Source organism: Nannospalax galili, unplaced genomic scaffold (assembly GCF_000622305.1).
Source record: "Nannospalax galili isolate Female #2095 unplaced genomic scaffold, S.galili_v1.0 scaffold33, whole genome shotgun sequence".
Classification (NCBI taxonomy): Eukaryota; Metazoa; Chordata; class Mammalia; order Rodentia; family Spalacidae; genus Nannospalax; species Nannospalax galili.
The window spans coordinates 4308072-4328423 of NW_008335436.1; the positions used below are offsets into that span (position 1 = coordinate 4308072).

At 39.3% G+C, this 20352-nt stretch overlaps 1 protein-coding gene across 7 annotated transcripts in view; it reads left to right on the forward strand.

Moving 5' to 3' along the window:
* Pdcd10 (programmed cell death 10) overlaps nt 1-10868 on the forward strand; it is a 46087-nt gene extending 35219 nt beyond the window's left edge. For 6 of the 7 annotated variants that reach the window (XM_008830134.3, XM_029562080.1, XM_008830135.3 and 3 more), the window contains 4 exons: nt 520-646; nt 7447-7525; nt 7753-7835; nt 10388-10864. In XM_008830134.3, coding sequence (XP_008828356.1) covers nt 520-646; nt 7447-7525; nt 7753-7835; nt 10388-10469 — 371 coding nt within the window. In that variant the 3' untranslated portion in view covers nt 10470-10864. Of the gene's footprint in view, nt 1-519; nt 647-7446; nt 7526-7752; nt 7836-10387 lie in introns of all 7 variants that reach the window. The other variant, XM_008830133.2, reaches the window with a different exon arrangement.
* Nucleotides 10869-20352: the final 9484 nt, after the last annotated feature.

The following is a 20352-nucleotide window of genomic DNA, read 5'->3' on the forward strand; positions in this document are numbered from 1 at the left end:
CGGATGGATGATGGGTGAATGGATGGATGGGTGAATTTTTAAGATTTTATTAGGGGGGATGGAGAAATTACTCAGTGGTTAAGAGTACTGATTATTCTTGCAGAGGACCTGGGTTCTGTTCCCAGCATCCACATGGTGGCTAACCACCAACCGTAACTCCATTTCTAAGGGGAATTTGATGCCCTCTTTTGGCCTCCATGGGTATTGCATGCACAGGTTCACTTGGATGCAAGCAGAATACTCATACACATAAAGAATAAATATAAATAATTTTTAAGAATGACTTTATTGGCTGTTTACATTTGTCTCAAATTTCAAGTTTTTAGACTTATTCTGTTTTACTTCAGGGAAGACCAGGTATATCTGAACTAGGTTGAACTCCCATGAATTCTTTGTCTTTGTCTTTTCTAATTAAATCTTTCTCCTCCTCTGTCCCTCCTTTGACCAACATTGGGAAACTCATAGACGAGTTTGTAAGGGAGCCAAATGACATTTTCTATTATGTATTTGTTTTATCAGAGTACATGATTGAACGACCAGAGCCAGAATTCCAGGACCTAAATGAAAAGGCACGAGCACTTAAACAGATTCTCAGTAAGATCCCAGATGAGATCAATGACAGAGTGAGGTTTCTACAGACAATCAAGTAAGCATGATTTTTGCTTTGCCTTGTTTAAAAATAATTCGTGGGAATCATTAATTCTAATTTTTTGTATGAAATTTAATTAAAATATTACTTTGCACTAAAATATGAAATGTTTGAATGCTATTAACTTTGAACATAATTGTTTCAGAGTATACTGATCTTTTTGAAGTGTTTGAATACAGTAATGAATGAGTGAACTAGTGAATGAAATATGATTGTAAATTAAACTACATAAGTAATAAGAAAGTATATATTTCAGATGAAAACAAACACTATATAAATCATAGCTTGGCAGTAAGAGATACTAATATTGTTTTTATTTCAGTAATGGTATAAGCCACTGGAACACGTGAATACATAAACATGAATAGCATCTCTCCAATACTGACTGACCAACCTGAACCTCTGCGTCCTTGCTTTTGGATTACAGGTTAAATGAGACTCAGGCTTCTAGGAGGCTGACTGGAGGCAGTAGGTAAAAACTAGTTCTAGAGCTCTGGGCCTCAGACTTGGCTCCCACCCTCCACTGAAGAGTAGAGGAAGCACATTTTTCTAATAAGTAATTTTTTTGAGCCTCAGTAGGTAGATAACAAAGCAAACTGGCATAACTATAGTATTGGTAATTGATGCAATGTTGTGGGAAACCATAACTAGAAATGGCCATCAAGAAGAGCTAATAGCACGTCTCTCTGTGACGTGTGTCACCATGTGAGCATCTAAGGAGAGGCTCACTTGGAATAAATATTAGCTTTTATCTTTCAGAAATACTCTGCGTAACTCATGTTGTAAAATGCTGTGTTAAGTATTTGGGGCCCCTGCTCTTGAGTAGTAAAGAAACAGGAACAGGACAATGTCCTGTTGTAGAAAGTGGTTTGTGACAGGTATCCAAACCAGCTATCGTGAATGACTCTTCTGACAGCAATTGGAGGACCAGGAATATGGAAGAAGGTGTTTAAATATAGAGTTGTGTTTAGCCTAATTCAATTGGGTTACTGCAATTGTACAGCACATGAATGGGTCACTTGCTTGCTTGGTTGTTTAGATTATTTATTTGCTAAGTTTTTCTGATGTTTTGATACAATTACTCTTGTGTGTGTGTGTGTGTGTGTGTGTGTGTGTGTGTGTGTGTGTGTGTGTGTTTGAGATAGGCTTAGACTTTACCATGTGGCCTGGATCTTACACAGATCCACCTACCTCTGCCTCCTGAGTGCTGGGATTAAAGTTGTGTGCCATGCTGCCTGGCTTGCATTTACTTTTGATAATTATGTATTTGTTGATAAAGTTACACAATGCTGCAATGAAAATTAACAGAATCATTTTCAACATATTCTGTTTCAAATCACTGAAATAGAGGTTTAAAGAGTCAGCGAATTTTAGAATTAGCAATCACTTCAATGAAAACTGTTATATTCTAAGCACCAGTTCAAGCACTTTCCTGTGCCATAGTAAAAATTAATATGGCAATTCCAGGAGATGAGGAAAATGAGACCGAGGAAATGAGGTAATTTTCCCAAGGGCACAGAGTAGTTTAAACCCTGGCAGTCAGATCGTGGGATCTTCTCTCCTATTTTCCATTCATAGAATCAATGTTGCTTTGATTCTGTGAGGGATAAGTTTCTGCTATTTGAATGAAATGGGATGTTGGACATCTGTAGAATGCCAGCAGATAAGAGAGAGCAGTGTTGGGAGAAAGGCACTGCAGAATGGCGGGACCAGAGCCTCATCCCTTACTTTGACAGATTCCCCTAGGGAGTCACTGAGGTGTCTCTCCGTAACCTTGTATGACTTCAGAGAAGTGGGCTGAAAACCAAATTGTGAATGACCAAACTTTAGTCATAGGATGAGATCACACCCTTGAGTCTTGACCATAGTTTGTACAAAGGCACTGCATTGCCTCGTTTAGAGGAATAACGTTATCGCTTCTACTTTTGGAGTGTATACTTAGTACAATTCAACTAAGAGTAATGGCAGTGAAATGTAATTCCTATAGACCTGAGGGTAATAATTTACTTTCTGGAGGTCTGCACTACACCCGAGACTAGCAATCCACCTTATATTTATAGCACAGATGGCTATGGTGTAATTTATCACTTACACGTACGTACCAGGGCATTTGGTACATGCTTTTACCGTCGCTAATTGTCAAATTAAGTAGTAAAGTTGCATCACAATAGAAAATGGTTTTTCCTTCACAACATACTATGTAGTGTTTTTCTTTAACATATCTTACCTTTTCATATTTAATTGTCCTACATTTCCATATATTTCAGTGACAGTTTTATTAAGCCTGTATCAGAACCTTTCTGGACCAGATATTGTAGGTATAGATGGTGCTGTAGGTTGTGTGTAATTACTAAAAAGATTTCTGACAGCTTGTAAGTATGGAGGCATTTTTAAATATAGTTGCCAACTTGGATTTGAATCCCATTGTAACCTTTAGCTGGGTTATAAGTTGTTTATCTTTTGATTCTGGTTTCTGACTCAACAATGAAGGTAATGATTATGATTGTGAAAGAAATGAGGTGAAGTCTAGCAGAAGCCTGGTGTACACTAGTCACAGTCCAGTGCTGGGGAGGGAGGGAAGGTAGGAGGGAGGGAGAAAGGGAAGAGGGGCTCCCCCTTTTTTCTGAACAGTGATTAGGAAAGTGATGTAGTCAGAAAATACTTAGTCCTTTTGATTGACGAATGCTTCTGTTTGACTACATTTGAACTTACGTGGATCTTCTATTTGATTAGTTTATATTAAGAGTCTGATGCCTTCCAAGTGATGATGACTAGTGGAGACTCCTGTAATGTTCAAAAGCCATGCATTCATCATACATTCTTTGTTGGGTTTTTTTTTTTTTTAATTTATTTATTTTATGTGTATGAGTGTATTGCCTGCATGTGTAAGTGTACCTGTGTCATGCAATGCTCCTGGAGGTCAGAAAAGGATGTCAGATTGCCTGGAACTGCAGTTATGAACAGTTAACCGCCACGTGGGTACTGGGATTCATTCAAGCCCGGGTCCTCTGCAAGAGCAGTCAGTACTCTTAACCACTGAGCCATCTCTCCAGCCCCTTTTTTGTTGAATTGTACATAAACTGTTTGAAGGCAGTTTTCCTGGTGGACATTTGCAGAGGTTTTCTGGAGTGGCTAGTCTGGCTCAAACAGTGCACTGCACAGGGATCTCCTTCCTTTAGATTGTTCGCTTAGGTGTGTATCTTGCGAGTTTGGGTGGCACAGTTAGAAACTCTACTTGTACAGTTCAGTCTTTTGATAAAGTGTGTGTACATTGTACCTGATGTCTGTTGCCTTCCAACATATGCCTTAACTTGAAGTTTTTCTAAGTAAGTGCAGTCACACACTCCGTTTCCTCTCCATATCACGATGTCTGCCTGTTATCACAGAAATCCATTTGCTGCAAGCTCTGCATGATAGTTATTTTACCCTAGTTTTTTATCTACCTAGTTGACATATTCTTTTGGGCTGATACGTTCTATTGTAGAAAGCACAGTCTCAGGTAATTACTAGTATAATTAAATGTCCCTGGTGCAAACCTTGTTGCTGTAAATGAGAATGCTTTTCTGTGTACATACGGATAATTGGTGTTTGACAGAAATTATTTTAGGTGATTTTTAAAGAACATTTTTCAGCAATTGGGTAAGTCAATAACTGTGTTTTACCTGATATCCAAAGAGATCAGGCTTAAGGATAAAAAAGTCTTAGCAGAGTTCTTTGTAGTTCTTTGTAGTGCTTCTTTGTAGAAGCACTGTGTACTACCAGTAGGACAGGAAGCCTTAGCTGCTCATTCCTATACAGCGGTGATCTTAAAATGTGACTCCATCCCAGGGCCGTGGTCCCTTCTTGTGAGCTGTAGCTATGTTCCTCTTCTGTTAACCTGGAGCTGTGCAATATCTACCCACCCCACCACCCCTTGCCCCCTGTGAGCAGAGGAGCTGTGTTCCATTCCCATGAACTCTTGTGAGCTAGAGCTATAGTCCTCTCCTGTGAACTCAGATCTGTGATTCCTCTCTCGTAAGTCTGAGCTGTCATACCACCCCACCCCTATTCTGAGCCAGAGGAGCTGTGTTTTAATCCCATGAAAAGGAGCTGAAGCTATGCCTCCTTCTGTGAGCTGGAGCTTTGATCTCATCCTGGGAGTTAAAACAGTATCTCCCCCACCCTTATGAGCCAGAGTTGTGGTTCCCTCTTTTGAACTAGCGCTAACCCTTACTGTGAGCCACAGTTCACATTCCTCTGGTGGTAGGTGATGGTGGAGCAAAGTAGAGCATGGAGGACTATTCATGGTCACAGCAGTTTCAGTCTTTTCTGAGTGGTTATATTCCCCACAGCCCCTTCCCCTGAGGGTACAGGTTGCATGGCAGAGGCTTTGCTGCTAATGGCTAATGTGGTGGGCAGTGGAGGCCTCTGTTATTTGCAGATTCTGGATTTGGGAAGACTGCATCTCTGGAATGGACCACCCACGTCCTCTGAGGCCCAGCCATGGTCTTCACTCCACACAGGATCATGAGTATCCAGACCTTGATGTTGGACCTCTCCTATTACCAGGAGGCACCAAGAGGGTTTCCATTATTTTTTACTGCTCTTCTTCAGGCCCTTATGCCTTCACCTATGTCCTAATTGAACTTTCAGGATAAAAATGAGTCTGGGAAGTTAAAGAAAAAAAGAAAGGAAAAATAGAAAATACTGTAATAACTAAGCTGATATTTTTCTCAAGCTAAAAATATCTAATTAGATCTGAGAATATAAATTTGTAATTCTGTGTCTACTATAATTTTTGAATTACTGACAAAACTATACTGCCAAGCTTCAACAGTGTAAACTTTGTCACTGTTCCTGTAATGTGAGTTTGTCACTCCTTTTCCAAATATCTCTACTTACACAAAGTCTTTCAATGTAATCGTGTTATTTTTTAAAGAAAGCAATGATAATAAAATATTTAAATAAAATATGACTTATAAATAATATGTGGATCATACGCACATCTTGCTGGTTAGCCTAGGCAACACAGTTTGATAGTCTGTTTTTTGAAGACTATTAAAACCTGATTAAGAAAACACTGCATATAAACAGCTGTGTGATCTCTGTGTTCTATATTTCATTACGTTGTTTTTATGAATTAGAACTCTAGTTTTTCTCAAGTGGCATGGTTCTCTGGCATTTCATTGAATAGTGATGGATTGATGTACATCACAGCAATACAGAGGATTTATGTTGCTTGAAAATAAAAGAAACATGTAGTGTTTATTTTACATATAGATGGTAATGCATATTTATTGCAGTATTTAGTAAAAAAAAAAAAAAAAACTGTCTCTTAAGTTGAAGTACGTCTTTTTACATAGCATATTCCACGTGCCTGTGGGTCTCTGGATTTCCACATGCTTCTGTGCTAGAAGATACTCTGGGAAACACCTGTAAGAAACCTGGGGTGAGCTCCATCCCATGTACACACTCCAGAGAGGAAAGCTGAAGGGCTTTAGAAATAATTGAAGTCTGATCATTTATAATTAAATCACCAGGAAGCTAGGCCTGGTGGCTCATGCCTGTAATCTGTAACCCCCGCACCTGGCATGCTGAGGCAAGAAGATCTCAAGTTCGAGATCCTAGCTGGAGAAGTAGGAGCCTTGTCTCAAAAAAGCGAGCAGGGAAAGACCAGGTTTCAGGTGGCCTGGATGTGTCTTACTGTTGTGTGCTGTGTGCTGTGCTGCTTTGCTGTGGCTTATGGCAGCCAGCAGTATGGAGAAGATGAGGGGACAGAAGAGCCTGTCTGCGAGAAAGCGGAGCCATTTGAAAATGGAGAATTTATTTATGCAAACTTCAGCTGAACAGAGGGATTACTGTGAAGTTAAAATGTAAAAATTGAAAAATGCGTAGATATAGACGGCAAGAATAGTTCTGAGCAGTGGTGCATTAGCCAGGAGGGATGGTCGCATCAAATGAGAATTACTGATTTCTTCATCTCCTGAAAGATAAGAGGATCGTGTTAATGTGTATATAGTTAGAAGATGGCTACTGGAAAGGCTAGGGTGGAAGGTGGATCAGCTGTTGTCTAACACTTGGAACATTTTCTAGTAGAAGTATCAAGGGTGTGGAACACACAGACATTCACTTGCATTGTCTGGGAGAAAAGATGAGGAGAACTGTTTCCTCAACTCCTAGGAGGAAATATTCCAAACATCAAAACTGATAGCTCTATAATGTGGAATATTGGTTAGTACAAAAATAAGTTATGTGAATAAAAAGTGGAGAGTATAGTAGCCTGGATTCAGCTACATCTGCCTGATAAAAGGTAAAAAGGTATGCTTACCTTCTTACAGATTTGAGCAATAATGAATGAAATGCTCTTTATTTGGGAAGGGTTGGTATTAGTCTAGAATGTTTCATCAACAGTGTAGAAGAGGATCACAGAAAGAACGTGCAAGCTAAACTTCCCACTCCCAACAAGCTACCCAAATGCTGGTGTTCTGTGAGCAAAGAAGGTCAAGCTTGGTGATGAAGCATCCTGTGCGGGTCTGGAAGGGTATAGTACAGTGAACTGCTCGCCTGGCGTGCATGAAGAACAGGGTTCAATTGCCAGCACTTGGCATGGTGACACTCTGGAGGTGGTCACAGTATATCACAGACGTTGAAGGTCATTCAGTCATACTCCATTACATGGACAGTTCAAAGCCAGCCTGGACTAGGTGAAATCCTGTCTCAAAAAAACAAAGTATAATGTGGTTAGTAAGTATACATAAACACACATAGTTCTTTCACATGTAGATGGTTTTTAAAGATTCTTTTTTCTTTCCCAACAGGGATATAGCTAGTGCAATAAAAGAACTACTTGATACAGTGAATAATGTCTTCAAGAAATATCAATACCAGAATCGCAGGGTAAGTTGCCACCCTAGATACTGGCTTACATATAGTTATTTATGAATTATATACTAAGAGACTTTGATTATTAGAAATTATGTCATTGAGTTTCTGCTCAGATGTAAATATTCTGTGATATGTAAGTAAACAGTCCTAAACAACTTTATATGAACATGCTGTGTGTAATCTCTGCTCTTGACTTTGTTTCATGTTATTTTTCTTAGTTTTTCTTTTTGTAATTTTAGGCACTTGAACACCAAAAGAAAGAATTTGTAAAGTACTCCAAAAGTTTCAGTGATACTCTGAAAACATATTTTAAAGATGGCAAGTAAGTACTGTCATTTCCACTTTTCTATGAAAATTAAAGATATGGTGTGTTTTTTGTAGGGTATTAAACCATATAAATGGGGCTGTGAGATGGCCTCACTGATAAAGGTGCTTTCAGCCTGGCCTGAAGCCCTCAGTGCAGCTTACGCAGGAGCTGTCAAGACTGTTTTTGGAAAAGTCCAGATAATAAATGTAGGTGTTAACATTGAAACTTTGTACAGTCTTCGTCTGTCTTTTACTCTTTCTTATGATTATTTTAAAGCCATTTAGACATAAAAACACTTTTACTTTACTGATTTGTACCGACCCCTCATAATTGTTCTCAAACTTTGGTAGCAGTTGATTCAGTAGGTCTGGAGTTGGGATCTAATAACGTGCATTTCTAAAAAGTTTCAGGTGCTCTCAAAGCTGTCAGTCCCTTGAGAAATTAGTGCACTGGAATTGAAGTGATGATTCTCAGTCCTGTTTTCGTGTTAAAATCATCTGTGGTCAGTTTTTAAGAATCTCATTGCTGGAACTCCACTTTGAGAGGTTTCTGATCATTGTCCCGGATGTGAGCAGGTTCTGGATGCTTTGTAAATGTCCAGGTGCCTTTCAAGTACTGCCGGACTAGTGATCCACTGTCCTAGAGGGAGGGAAGGCGGCTTCCCTTGGTGATCTGTTAAAAAAGAAAAAGCACATAAATATTTAAGAAAAGCATATGAAAGACGCAGTACAGCTGGCAGTAGCACTCTACCTAAATCTAGAGACTGTGGAGATGGTTTGCTTTATGTCTGTGCTCACATTTAACTGATGGAGTCATGAGTCCTGCATGCTGTTTCACATAGGTGTTCATTGTGCCTAAAACTGAATGCCAGAAATTTTTTTTGCAAAAGACCATTTTTAATAGTGTGAAAATTTAGAAAAATCATGTAAATAGGCACCACAAACATTCTATAGTCCATTGAACTTTTAATATCCTACATAAAATGCCACCATTACAATATTGTAATAATATTTTTAAATAATAAAAATACATTGATTTGAATTTCTGTGGTCAATTTTAAACAATTTAGACAGATTTATATTACGAGTTACAAAATACTGAGTTACATTAATGGCTTTATAACATTCCATATATGTGTTAAGTTCTAGGGAAAATGATCCTTGGTGACTTAGTTTAATGGAATAGTGATCATGTTCTGAAAATAAAAATCTGTTTTTCTTTTTGTCTCCTAAACTGAGCCCAAATAACATTTTTTTAAAAATCAAAATATATTTACATAATGGCATAATTATTTCTAATTTTAATTAGTCATTATATGATAAATACTGAAAGGTTCATCAGCAGTCTAAAATTATTTATGTATCTGAATTACTCTGGCTTGCTGTTATCGTTTTTTTCTCTGTTTAGCTTTAAATTTTTTCCTGCTTTGTTTAAAGCAGGTCTTATGAGTTTTGCACTTGTTTCCTCTCAATAGAAAATAAATAGAGCCAGATCATTAAGACATTTGTGCTAGGGAGACAAATTTGCAATTATTGAACTAACTGATTTCTAGCCTCTTAGTTAAGAAGTGTTTTAAGGTGAAGATCCAAACTTTAGCCATGTACAAAAAAACTGTTAAGACCACACAGTGGGAACTAAGTCACACAAAGACGAGCCATTGACAGTTACATGGGAACTGCTTAAAGAAGCCCTTAAGAGTGTTTTTGTAGTCTGTCACATCCCAGATACTGAAATCACTTGGCTGTTTTTTTTAAGTATTTTTTTTTAGTAGTAGAAGTAGAATTGTCATTCTTTCTTTTTAAAAAAATGGTTAGATGGGGCTGGAGAGATGGCGCAGAGGTAAAGAACACTGGTTGTTCTTGGAGAAGATCTGGGTTCGAATCCCAGCACCCACATGGCAGCTAACAAGTGTCTGTAACTCCAGTTCCAGGGGATCTGACAGCCTCTTCTGACCTCTGCGGGTGTATTTACCTACATGCAGGCAATACACGCATACACATAAAATAAAAATAAATAAAAAATGGTTAGATACAGATGAATAGGATTAGAAGTAATAACATTTTCTTGAAGTGTTTCTCATGCCCGTTGATGCCAGATATTATTGTGCCATTATCAATCTCGAGGCTACATGTGCTTCACTAACTAGATGGAGAGTGCATCTGAATCCTCTTGAGCATATGAGATTTGATTTTAACAGATTTTTTTTTTAACTTATTTCAGCGTGTATATGAAATCACAATTTGAAACCATTCTGAATCCTCCTCTTTGCCCAGTGATTTGTTTAGCTTTTAAATTAACTGTGGTTGGAGTGGTAGCACCCCTCATTAGCAACCATCAAACACCTCATGCCAGCCAGAACCACCAGGGAGGGGTAATTCCTAGATACTATAATTTGAAATACTGTTAGGACATTAAAATCCCAAACTTTTTGATACTCAGTACCAACTTTCCTTTTCCCTTCTATTTCATTGCTACTGTTGATAGATGATGTTAAATAGAAATACTTTACTTTGAAAGAGTGAATTTGGGGAAAGAAATTAATGCTTGTTCTCTTTCCTTTTAAACAGGGCAATAAATGTGTTCATAAGTGCCAACAGACTAATTCATCAAACCAACTTGATACTTCAGACCTTCAAAACTGTGGCCTGAAAGCTGTATATGTTAAGAGATGTATTTCTCAATGGCAGTATTGATCTGCCTTTATCTGTAAATTTTAAAGTTGACTGTATAAATTATCAGTCCCTCCTGAAGGATCCAATGCAGGATGCTGAATGGGATAATTGCCATCTTACACCATATTTTTGTAAAATGTAGCTTAATCATAATCTCACACTGAAGACTTTGCATCACTTTTGCTATTGTTCTTTTAAGAATTATAAGCCAAAAGAATTTACGCCTTAATGTGTCATTATAACATTCCTTAAAAGAATTGTAAATATTGGTGTTTGTTTCTGACATTTTAACTTGAAAGCGATATGCTGCAAGATAATGTATTTAACAATATTTGGTGGCAAATATTCAATAAATAGTTTACATCTGTTAAACATTTCTTTACTTGAAAAAAGATGTGTGTGTGTGTGTGTGTGTGTGTGTGTGTGTGTGTGTGTGTGTGTAGGTGTATATATGATCTGAAAACCATAGCCAACTTGCTGTAATGTCTAAAGATCTAACGAGAGCTTGCTAGTAGTTAATCAAATAATAAAGCAACAAGAATTCCTATTTTGTCCTTAATCACTCGGGCCAAAACGTAGTTAGTTGAAATAGATTAGTTATTACATACAAGGTACTGGATATTTTTTCATTATTTCCAATATTTGAAGACACTTCTGAGAACGATAGCAGTCTTCACACTGTAATACCACTTTTTGAACTACAGTTTTGTAGACTTTACTCATTATTTCTATTAGGCTAGGTCTAAATAAGCTTTGCACACTGTTTCCCCAAAGTAGCCACAATTGATGATAATATAAAGAGCTTTACCAGTAGTAGGACTGAAATTGTTGTGAGTGTTTATATAATACACACTCTTTAAATATGTATAATTTTGTTTCACACTAGAAAACTTTTAAGGAGAATATGTATCTAGTATTCATGTTGAATGATGTAAGTTAAGTATGATAAAATAAGTAATCTGATTTTGTTTATTTTTTATAAAGAAATTAAATATTAAACTAAACCTGTTGACAGTATAATTTTTTGCTTTATTATAATTTAGTTAAAATGGATTTTTAAAGAATTGCTATGGGGCTGGAGAGATGGCTCACCGGTTAAGAGCACTGTCTGCTCTTGCAGAAGACCCGGGTTTGATTCCCAGCACCCACATGGCGGCTATGAACCGTCCTTAACTGCAGTTCCAGGGGGAATCCGAAGCCCTCTTCTGACCTCCACGGCATTGTACGGCACAGGTGCACTCACAAGCATGCAGGCAATACACTCATACACATAAAATAAAAATAATAAAATATTTTTTTAAAAAGTTGCTGTCATTGACAACAAAGACCAAAATTGTCCTGAGAGATATAAATATGTGAAAGGAAGTAAAACAAAACCACAGATAACTGACTGAACTCTTAACATTTATGAACATGTTCCTGACTTATCTTTTTTCTTCAAGAATACAAAACTTAAATAGGATTGGTAATCTTTGAGTATTTTTAGCAATCACCATTTGCTGTTGGACGTAGGTGTGGTTATTTACATGGTGGCCTTGTGAGTCTATGGAAGGGAGGAGCGTGGTACTCTCAGCTTTTCTAGCCACACACATCATCTCTCTAGTTTTGTTTTCAATCCATCCTGGGACTTGCCAGTTGCCAGACATGCCCCAGATCACTTGTTTCTTAGGCCACCTCTGTTCGTTCTGCCATCCATTCTTTTATGTGGCTTCTGTTGTGGTAAAATGTGTTTCCGGAAAGAAAGCTCATTCTGAATACCAGTTACTTTGATACAGCCAGTGTGGCCCTGATCAGAAACGGCTTCAGGAGAAGGGGCAAGGAAGAAGGTACCTGCACTTGGCCTTCTGTGTTCAGTTCTATTAGAAATGCATTTATTTCATCTTATGAGTCTTGTAATTTAACCATGTGCCTTAAACTAAGAGACAAGAGGTGACAACACAGCTGTCAGCTGGGGACTGAACTCTTGTGTTCCTTATCTGGATTATTTTCTCCAGGCATCTCTGCCCCTCTTAAAAGAAATCCACTGTATAGGAAGGAAGCGAATTCCTGACCACAAAACCCTTTTCTGGTACACTGGGAAAAGGAAAATTAGCAGTGTGATTTCTTTTCAGCCATCTAAATGTATTCATTTTAAAGGCTTATTCTTTATATGAAGATTGTTGAGATGTTCAGAATGTCCCAACTGTTTTTGTACATGTAGTAAATGATAGGTTTTGGTTTTTTAAAATTGGGGACAGTGACTGGGTGTGGTGGTGCATGGCTTTAATCCTAGCACTCAGGAGGCAGGGACAGGCAGATCTCTGTGCTTGAGGCCATCCTGGTCCACATGGTGAGTTCCAGGCCTGCCGGGGCTAAAGGGAAACCCTGTCTCAAAAAGATACCCCCCAAAATAAAGGAGGAAGGTGGGAGGAAGGAAAAAATATTGGGGACAATATGAGGGTGACATGCCAGTATCTGTCCTTTTTAACTTTTTATAAAGTTTTGATATTGCAGTAGCTTCAAGTTCATAACAGACTTGAAGAGAATAAAATAGTACAAAGAAAAAAGCATATGCTTCTTAACTAATATTAACATCGTTGAATTTCTCCCCATGTTACCATTTCCTTGTTCGCCTGCATTGCCTGGATTTCCCCTTACCCAGTGCTCAGCATGGCCATCTGGTCTTCCATGGCCTCAGTCGTTAGCTATTCCTACATTTGAGATTTTCTCATGATTAGCTTCAAGTTACGCATCCTTGTTCAGGGTGCTGCGTTACTGGCCGTCATCACTATGACATCTGGATGCAATCCCCCCCCCCCCCACGGCACTAGTTCAAACACTCGCTGTACACTTCTGCTTCTCCAGTGTGTAGTTAGTGTTTTTAATTTTCAACTGACAAGGACTCTATGGGAGGCTTTTAAGTCCTTGCTGTCATCTTCCCCAAGGGATGAACATGCATGGATGCTGCTTCCCTCTAATGGCTGCCGCATGGTGATTTTCTAACGCCAGCTCAGCATTTAACATCAACTACAAACAGAGGTACTCTTTCCCCAGTCCACCTATCCATCCATCTGCCTATTTCCACCTGAATTTTTATGTTACAGGGTTCATAAGTTTTTACTTTTTTACCCTAGTGGTTTATATTAGTCTACTTTGGTACGCAGATTATTTCAGATTTGGAAAATAGCTCATTGCCACTGGTTCCTGGGTCCTGTGGCACCTCTTTGTGTTGTGTATGTATGTGTGTTCATGCCCCCCCCCTGCCCTCCCATTTGTTAATAAGGCATTCCAGAAAGTGGGATCAGCAGTTTCTCCGGAGAACCTGAGGATAGATCATTAAAGCCTTGGGTCTGAGTCTTGGGTGTTTTTGTTGCTTGTTTTAGGAAATGTGTGCATACCTATGTACAAATATATTCTGTGTGCGCACACACTGATCTCAGAAAGGAATTCACAGTACCATCTTCAAATTCAAGCTACTCTGCTCTTTCTTGCCCTCTTTTTCTTTAAAATCCCAGTTCCAGTCACTTCATTCATTTGCTCCGCATCATAATGTATCTCAGTCTTAGGATCCTCTTATGTCACTGAAAAGTAGGATTTGTTTGTTTTTCTCCACTTACCTGTCTCCTCCGAGTCTAAAAATGTTACATTATACATTCATAAATTCTACTTTTAACTGATAATCAAAATACGATTGAATTCTTTTTTCAGTTCACTTGCAGGTTTAAGGTGCTTTCCATCACCCTCCCCATCCCTGTTGATTTAATAATTTTTATGTATTAAGAGCTTTAACATGCTGGTAGAAATCAGAAATGCACTGAAACATTCAAAAGGGAATCTTGCATCCCTTCCAGGTCACTATCCCTTTCTTGGTTATTGTTTTTTTGTTTGTTTATTTGTTTTCTCCTGTGTTTCTTTTTATAATGAAAAACATAAAAACACCCCTTTTCCCCCTTCTTACCCTTGAGCCTATCTGTAGAGAGGCAAACCATTGCATTTGGCCTAGGACATGAAACTTCTGGGATACAGAACGTTAAAATCGGAAAATTTGAGCAGATGGTTGATCATGGAATTGGTCTGTTTCTCTTTTTTATAACACAGTACAACAGATTAAGTTATAGACAGGTGTATTTTAGTTTACAGATCTGGTCCAAGGGTCAGAGGCTGTGTCAGTTGAGAGGCCAAGGGGGAAGGGCAGGGACTCTCACCACATGGCAAGGCATGGTGTGATAGAGAACCTCTGGTTTACAAAGCTGCCCGTATTCAGTTCACAGGGGTCCTTCCTGATGACCCTCTCCAGGCTTACCTTTCCAAAGGCTTCACTGCCAAACCCTGTGTGGATTAAATTTCTATCCACTTAGCAGTTTACAATAGGGATTAAACTCCAACAGGAATTTCTGGAGAGGACAAACATTTTCAGACTAGTAGTCATCCTCTGTATGTGCATTTGTGTTTTGGGTTTGTGTCTTCACTGTGCAGCCCAGGCCAGCCTTGACCTCACCATCCGACAGCTTCCTAGGGCTGGGATTACTGATGTGCACCATCACACCTAGCTCCTCATAATGTAAAACCAAGCATAATCACCACAAAAGAGCTTTGCAGTTCGGTATTTTAATTATAGAATTCACGTTCTTAAAAATGCCGAGGCAGCATAATACCACAAAATCACTTATTTTAGCTGTACATTTAGTGGTTTAAAAATAAAATAAGTATGGAGTTGGGCAACCTAAACACGTGTAGAACATTGTCATAACACCCACTTAGCTATTCCTAATTCTCAACCCCAGCTCCAGGCAAGCCAGCTATTTCCTGTCTCTATAGGTTTTCCTTTTTAGGCCATTTCATATAAACGGACTCATACACTGTTTTGCTTTGAGTCTCTCTGGCTTCTAACTCAACCAGGTAGTAGTATATAGTAAGTATTTTACCATGCCATCATGCTCCGTATTTCCTTTATCCATTTCAAGTTGATTGGCATTTCAATTACACATTATTTGTTGTGGTGCATAATGCTGTTAAAAACTTTCACATGGCTTTTTGTTTGAGGGTAGATTCTTAAGAGTGAAACTGATGTTGTTCAATAAGTTTATATATAACTTTTTAATCTTGGAGTGTGTGTGTGATGTGTGCATGCACATGCAAGTACATGTCCCCACCTCCCACCTTTGAGACAGGACCTCTTGTGCTCTGCTATGTACAAGGCTGACTGACCCACAAGCTTCTGGAGACGCTCCTGTTTCCACCTCCTATCTCAATACAAACAGCCACTACTGAAGTCTTTATGTGGGTTGTAGGATTCTTCATCAGTTGCTAAAAGTCCTTCTGGGAAGGGCAAACGCTGTCCAGCCCCCTCCTCCCAATGTCCTTATGACAAAACAAGGGATAATGTGGAGAACTAAAGAGTTTGTTGAGCTTCCATACAGATCAATGGGTGAATGTGGGTAGATCCCCACCCCGATCCCACCCCGATCCACCCCGATCCCCTACTTTTCAGCAGCTGTCCAAAATGGCAAGGGCCTGTACCTCATGGTGTTTTTTATTTATATACCCTTAGTCCCTCCCCCTCATGCAGTTAGGACCGGCTACAGGTGAGTGGAGGGGGGTGAGTGGGCGGGGGAATTGACTCTCCTTGCCTCTCCCTTTCTTGCATAAGGTCCATAGTCAAGTTTGTAATCCTAGGCAAGCAGGTGCAACCAAGCCTGGGAAAGGCTTCTGTCTCTAGCTTGCCAGTCGGAGGATAAGTCTATGTACCAATATCCCATTCTTACCCTCGCATGGCATGGCAAGCACTTCCTCCAGTGAGCCATCTCCCCAGCTCATTGCTTGTTTTTGTTACAGATATTCTAGTGAGTGAAGTGCTTTTCTTTACTCTTTGGGGAATGGTGGGGGGAGGGGTGTCAGGGTCATGCTGTGTGGCCCTGCTGGAACTCCTGGGCCTCCTGCCTCAGCCTCCCCATGCAGGGATAACAGGTGTGCACTGCCAGCTGGAAGCGGTTTTAATTTGCTTTTTCTATTGATGGTGACTTCCTGCATCTTATGGGCTTGTTATATCATGTATGTGCTCAGTGTTTTCTCCTATAGTACTTTCTTTTGATAACTTATATTCTGATTTATTTCATTTATTCAAAGAATGAATTCTTTGCTGGGTTTTTGTCTATTTGAGTTTGCATGGGTCCTGGGCATAGTGACACAAATTTGGAAATGGACAGCTGACCTCAATCTTAGCTGAAGAAATATTGGCAACTGATTACTGCTGGGTGAGGAAGAGATGATCTTCCTAAAGTGAGAAACTATAGATAGGCTGACTAGACATCAGTAGATGAACTTGTACTGAGGGATGTCTGGGGACACTAATTTGACACAATAGGCCTTCAGGCAAATGACAGAATGTATGAATTCCAGTTGGGGGGCTATGGGAGGCTGCCAGTGGGGACCGGGTATAAATTAAGATTGATGAGATGTTCTGTATGAAATACACAAAAATTCACTAAATAAATATTACTTTAAACATTAAAAAATAGGATTCTTTATGCTCAACTCTCTAGAGGAGTCAGTTTTCTAAAATATATGTGTGTGTGTGTGTGTGTGTGTGTGTGTGTGTGTCTGTGTACTTGAAAATTTACCTCTGTCACTTTTTTAATGTGTATTGCCAGTGTAATGTTTTAAAATCTTTCTTTACATCAGTATTTCCCCTTTATTTCTTTTGTGTGTACCCATGTGTGCATCCCTCATTTATACTTGTGGAGACCAGAGGTCAACCTCATGTGCTGTTCTTGGGGACAGCTGTCTGCCTCATTTTTTGAGACAGGGTCTCTCACTGGCCTAGAGCTCACATACCAATTTGACTGTGCTTATTAGCCAGCAAGTGTGTGTGTGTGTGTGTCTGTGTCTGTGTCTGTGTCTGTGTGTGTGTGTGTGTTGGGGGGGATCCACTTATCTCCATCTTCTAGCACAAGAATTACAAGTACCCACCTCCCACTCTCTTTTATGGAATTTCTAGGGATCAAATACGGGTTCTCATTCTTGCAAGGCACACACTTCATGGACTGAGCCTTCTCCCAGCCCCTCATTTCCTATTCTGTGTATTCGTAGCTTCTTTTCCCTCTTAAGCTAGACAATGACTTGTTACAGCACTCTGAGTTGCTCAAGTCTTTGCTCATTAACTTGCTACTCTTCCTTTCCTCCTTGGAAAGTTCTCTTTCATTTGACAATTCATATTTTAAACTGATGTGGGGCTATGAAGCTTCTCTGATTACAGCTTAGGTGATATGTTTATTATCATTTTTTAATTCTATGAAATTGTTTTTTTTTATTTTTTACTTTGCCCAAGAGTTAAGTTTAATAGACTATCTTTGGTTTCCCCCATGGAAAGATTTTTCTGATTTGATGTAATAGTTTTATTTCATGGTTTCTATATTAGCTACTTTTTTCTTGCTGTGATAAAAAAAAAAAAAAATGACCAAGGCAAATTATAGAAAGAAGAGGTTATTGGGCTTCTGGTACCAGAGGGATAAGAGTCCATCATGGCAGGGAGGCACGGCAGGAGGTGGCCAGAGCAGAAGACTCAGCACTGGCATCTTCAAGCAGGTACAGGAAAAGAGAGAAACGGGGACTCTGGCAAGGAAAGACCTCTCAAAGCCCATCCCCAGTGATGCGCCTTCAGCCAGGCTACACCTCCTAAACCTCACAGACAGCACCAGCCAATCCTCAGAACCTATGGTGGACATTCTCATTCAGACCACCACATTCCATTCTCTGGTCCCCATAGGCCCAAGACCATATCATAATGCAAAATGGATTCAGTTCACCTTCAAAATCTCCAGGGTTCTTCACAGTCCCAATGCTGTTAGAAAGTTCAAAGTCTTTTCTGAGACTCAGGGTAACTATAAGCCCCTGTAAGATGAAAAGACAAATTACATACTTCCAACATAGAGTGGCACAGAACATACATCCCCATTCCAAAAGGGAGGAGTGGAGGCAAGGGGGGAAAAGACTGAACCAAAACAAGACTAAAGCCAGCAGGTCAGACAACAAATCCTGTAGCTCCATGTCCAGCATCTGGGACTTTACTTTTCCAAAAGGCTCAGATGGCTCAGCCCCTCCAGCTTTGCTTCATGCAACATACATCTCTCTCTTGGACTGGTACCACTCCCTGTATCAGTACTCCTTGGCAGATGCCTCATGGCTCTGTCATCTCCAGTATCATGGAGTCTCTATTGCCAGTCTGGCTATTGACATTCACTTCCTCCTGGGGCCTCTCAGCCTCCCAGGGTCTCCTTTACACAGAGATTCCCCTGCTGCATTCTGCCTGGTCTTGGTGGAGCTTGGAAACCAGGGATGAAGAGCCAGTGACCCGCTCAATCTTGCATCTTTCATGACTCTAAAGTCAGAACCATGTGAATGACACTGCCAAGTTCAGAGGCACACTAGGGATGAACCTAACGTGCTTTCATCCAGGTTATCAACACTTTTTTGTATGTCTAAGAAGACAAGAGTCTTGGAGCAGAAAATGCCTCAGGCTATCTCCTTTCACAAGTTGGAACCTTAACTGGCTGGGGTCTTGCCCAGAGGGTGCTCTTTCCATTATTCAAATGCAAATCTGGAGGCCACTCTTCAATGGCTCTCATCTTAACAAAGAGAGCCTCTTTTCCAGCACATGCCTTGACTGCCATGTCATTAAGCTCTCTAATGTTCTTTTTGGGTTCAAAGTGTACATTTTGTATTTCTTTCCACCCCGTTTGCTCTTTTTCATTTTAGAGCTGCATAATATTCACCATTAATAACCATATCATGGATTCAGTATTAGGCTGTCTTGAAATGTTCTCTTCCAAAGAAATTAGTTCATTACATTAGATTATCTGCCAAAATATCTCAGTTGCTGTTTAAATTGTTGCTTCCATTTCCAGGCCACTATTGTAACAGCCCATTAAACTCTTCTTATAGCATTGAACAGCTTTTCTAGTTCAAACTTCAAAGTCTCCCACATTCCCCCAAACACCCACATAATCAGGCAGGTTCTTTATTGCAATAGCTCATTCTCTGGTATCAACTTTTCTGTTGCTGTGACACAAAACCATGACTAAGGAAAATTATAGAAGGAAGGGTTTATTTGGCTTATGGTTCCAGAGAGAGAAGAGTCCATTATGGTAGGGAGGCATGGCAGGAGGCAGCCAGAGCAGAAAACTGAGCACTGACATCTTTGCGCAGGCCCAGGAGGCAGAGAAAGAAACTGGAACTTGGGCAAGGCTTAAGAATTCTCAAAGCCTGTCTCCAGTGATGCGCCTCCTCCAGCTCCTGCAAGGCTGCACCTCCTAAACCTCCACTAACAGCACCACCAACTGGGGCCAAGTCTTCAAATACTTGGAGCCTGTGGAGGAAATTCTCATTCAATCCACCATATTAGCTACTTTCATTTTGCCCTATATATGGACACATTTTTGGTATATCAGTGTTACTATTTCATATACAGTCAAGAAAATTGTATATATTGAGATATATTTACTATATGTCTACATCCAAAGTCTGCCACATTATCCTTGCTTATTTTGTCAAGCTTAATATGCCTTCTACTGTACATTATAATTTCTGAGTATGCATCTATCTCATCTCTTGCATATCCTTCATTTTTGTATCATATGCTTAATTGTTGTTATTTATTGTTCACTTTTACATCCTAAATGTGAAATATGAAATTTCATATATAAAGTGTCTTTGTTTGCTTGCTGAATAACTTTTGAGATTTCTCTTCTGACACATTTATATCTGATTTTTATGGTTAGGTTTAATTCTGTTTATTTGTTGTAATTTTGGGGTGAATTGTATTATGATATTTATCCTTATTTTGGTACATTCTTTTTTTAAAAAAAAACTTTTATTGAGAAAGT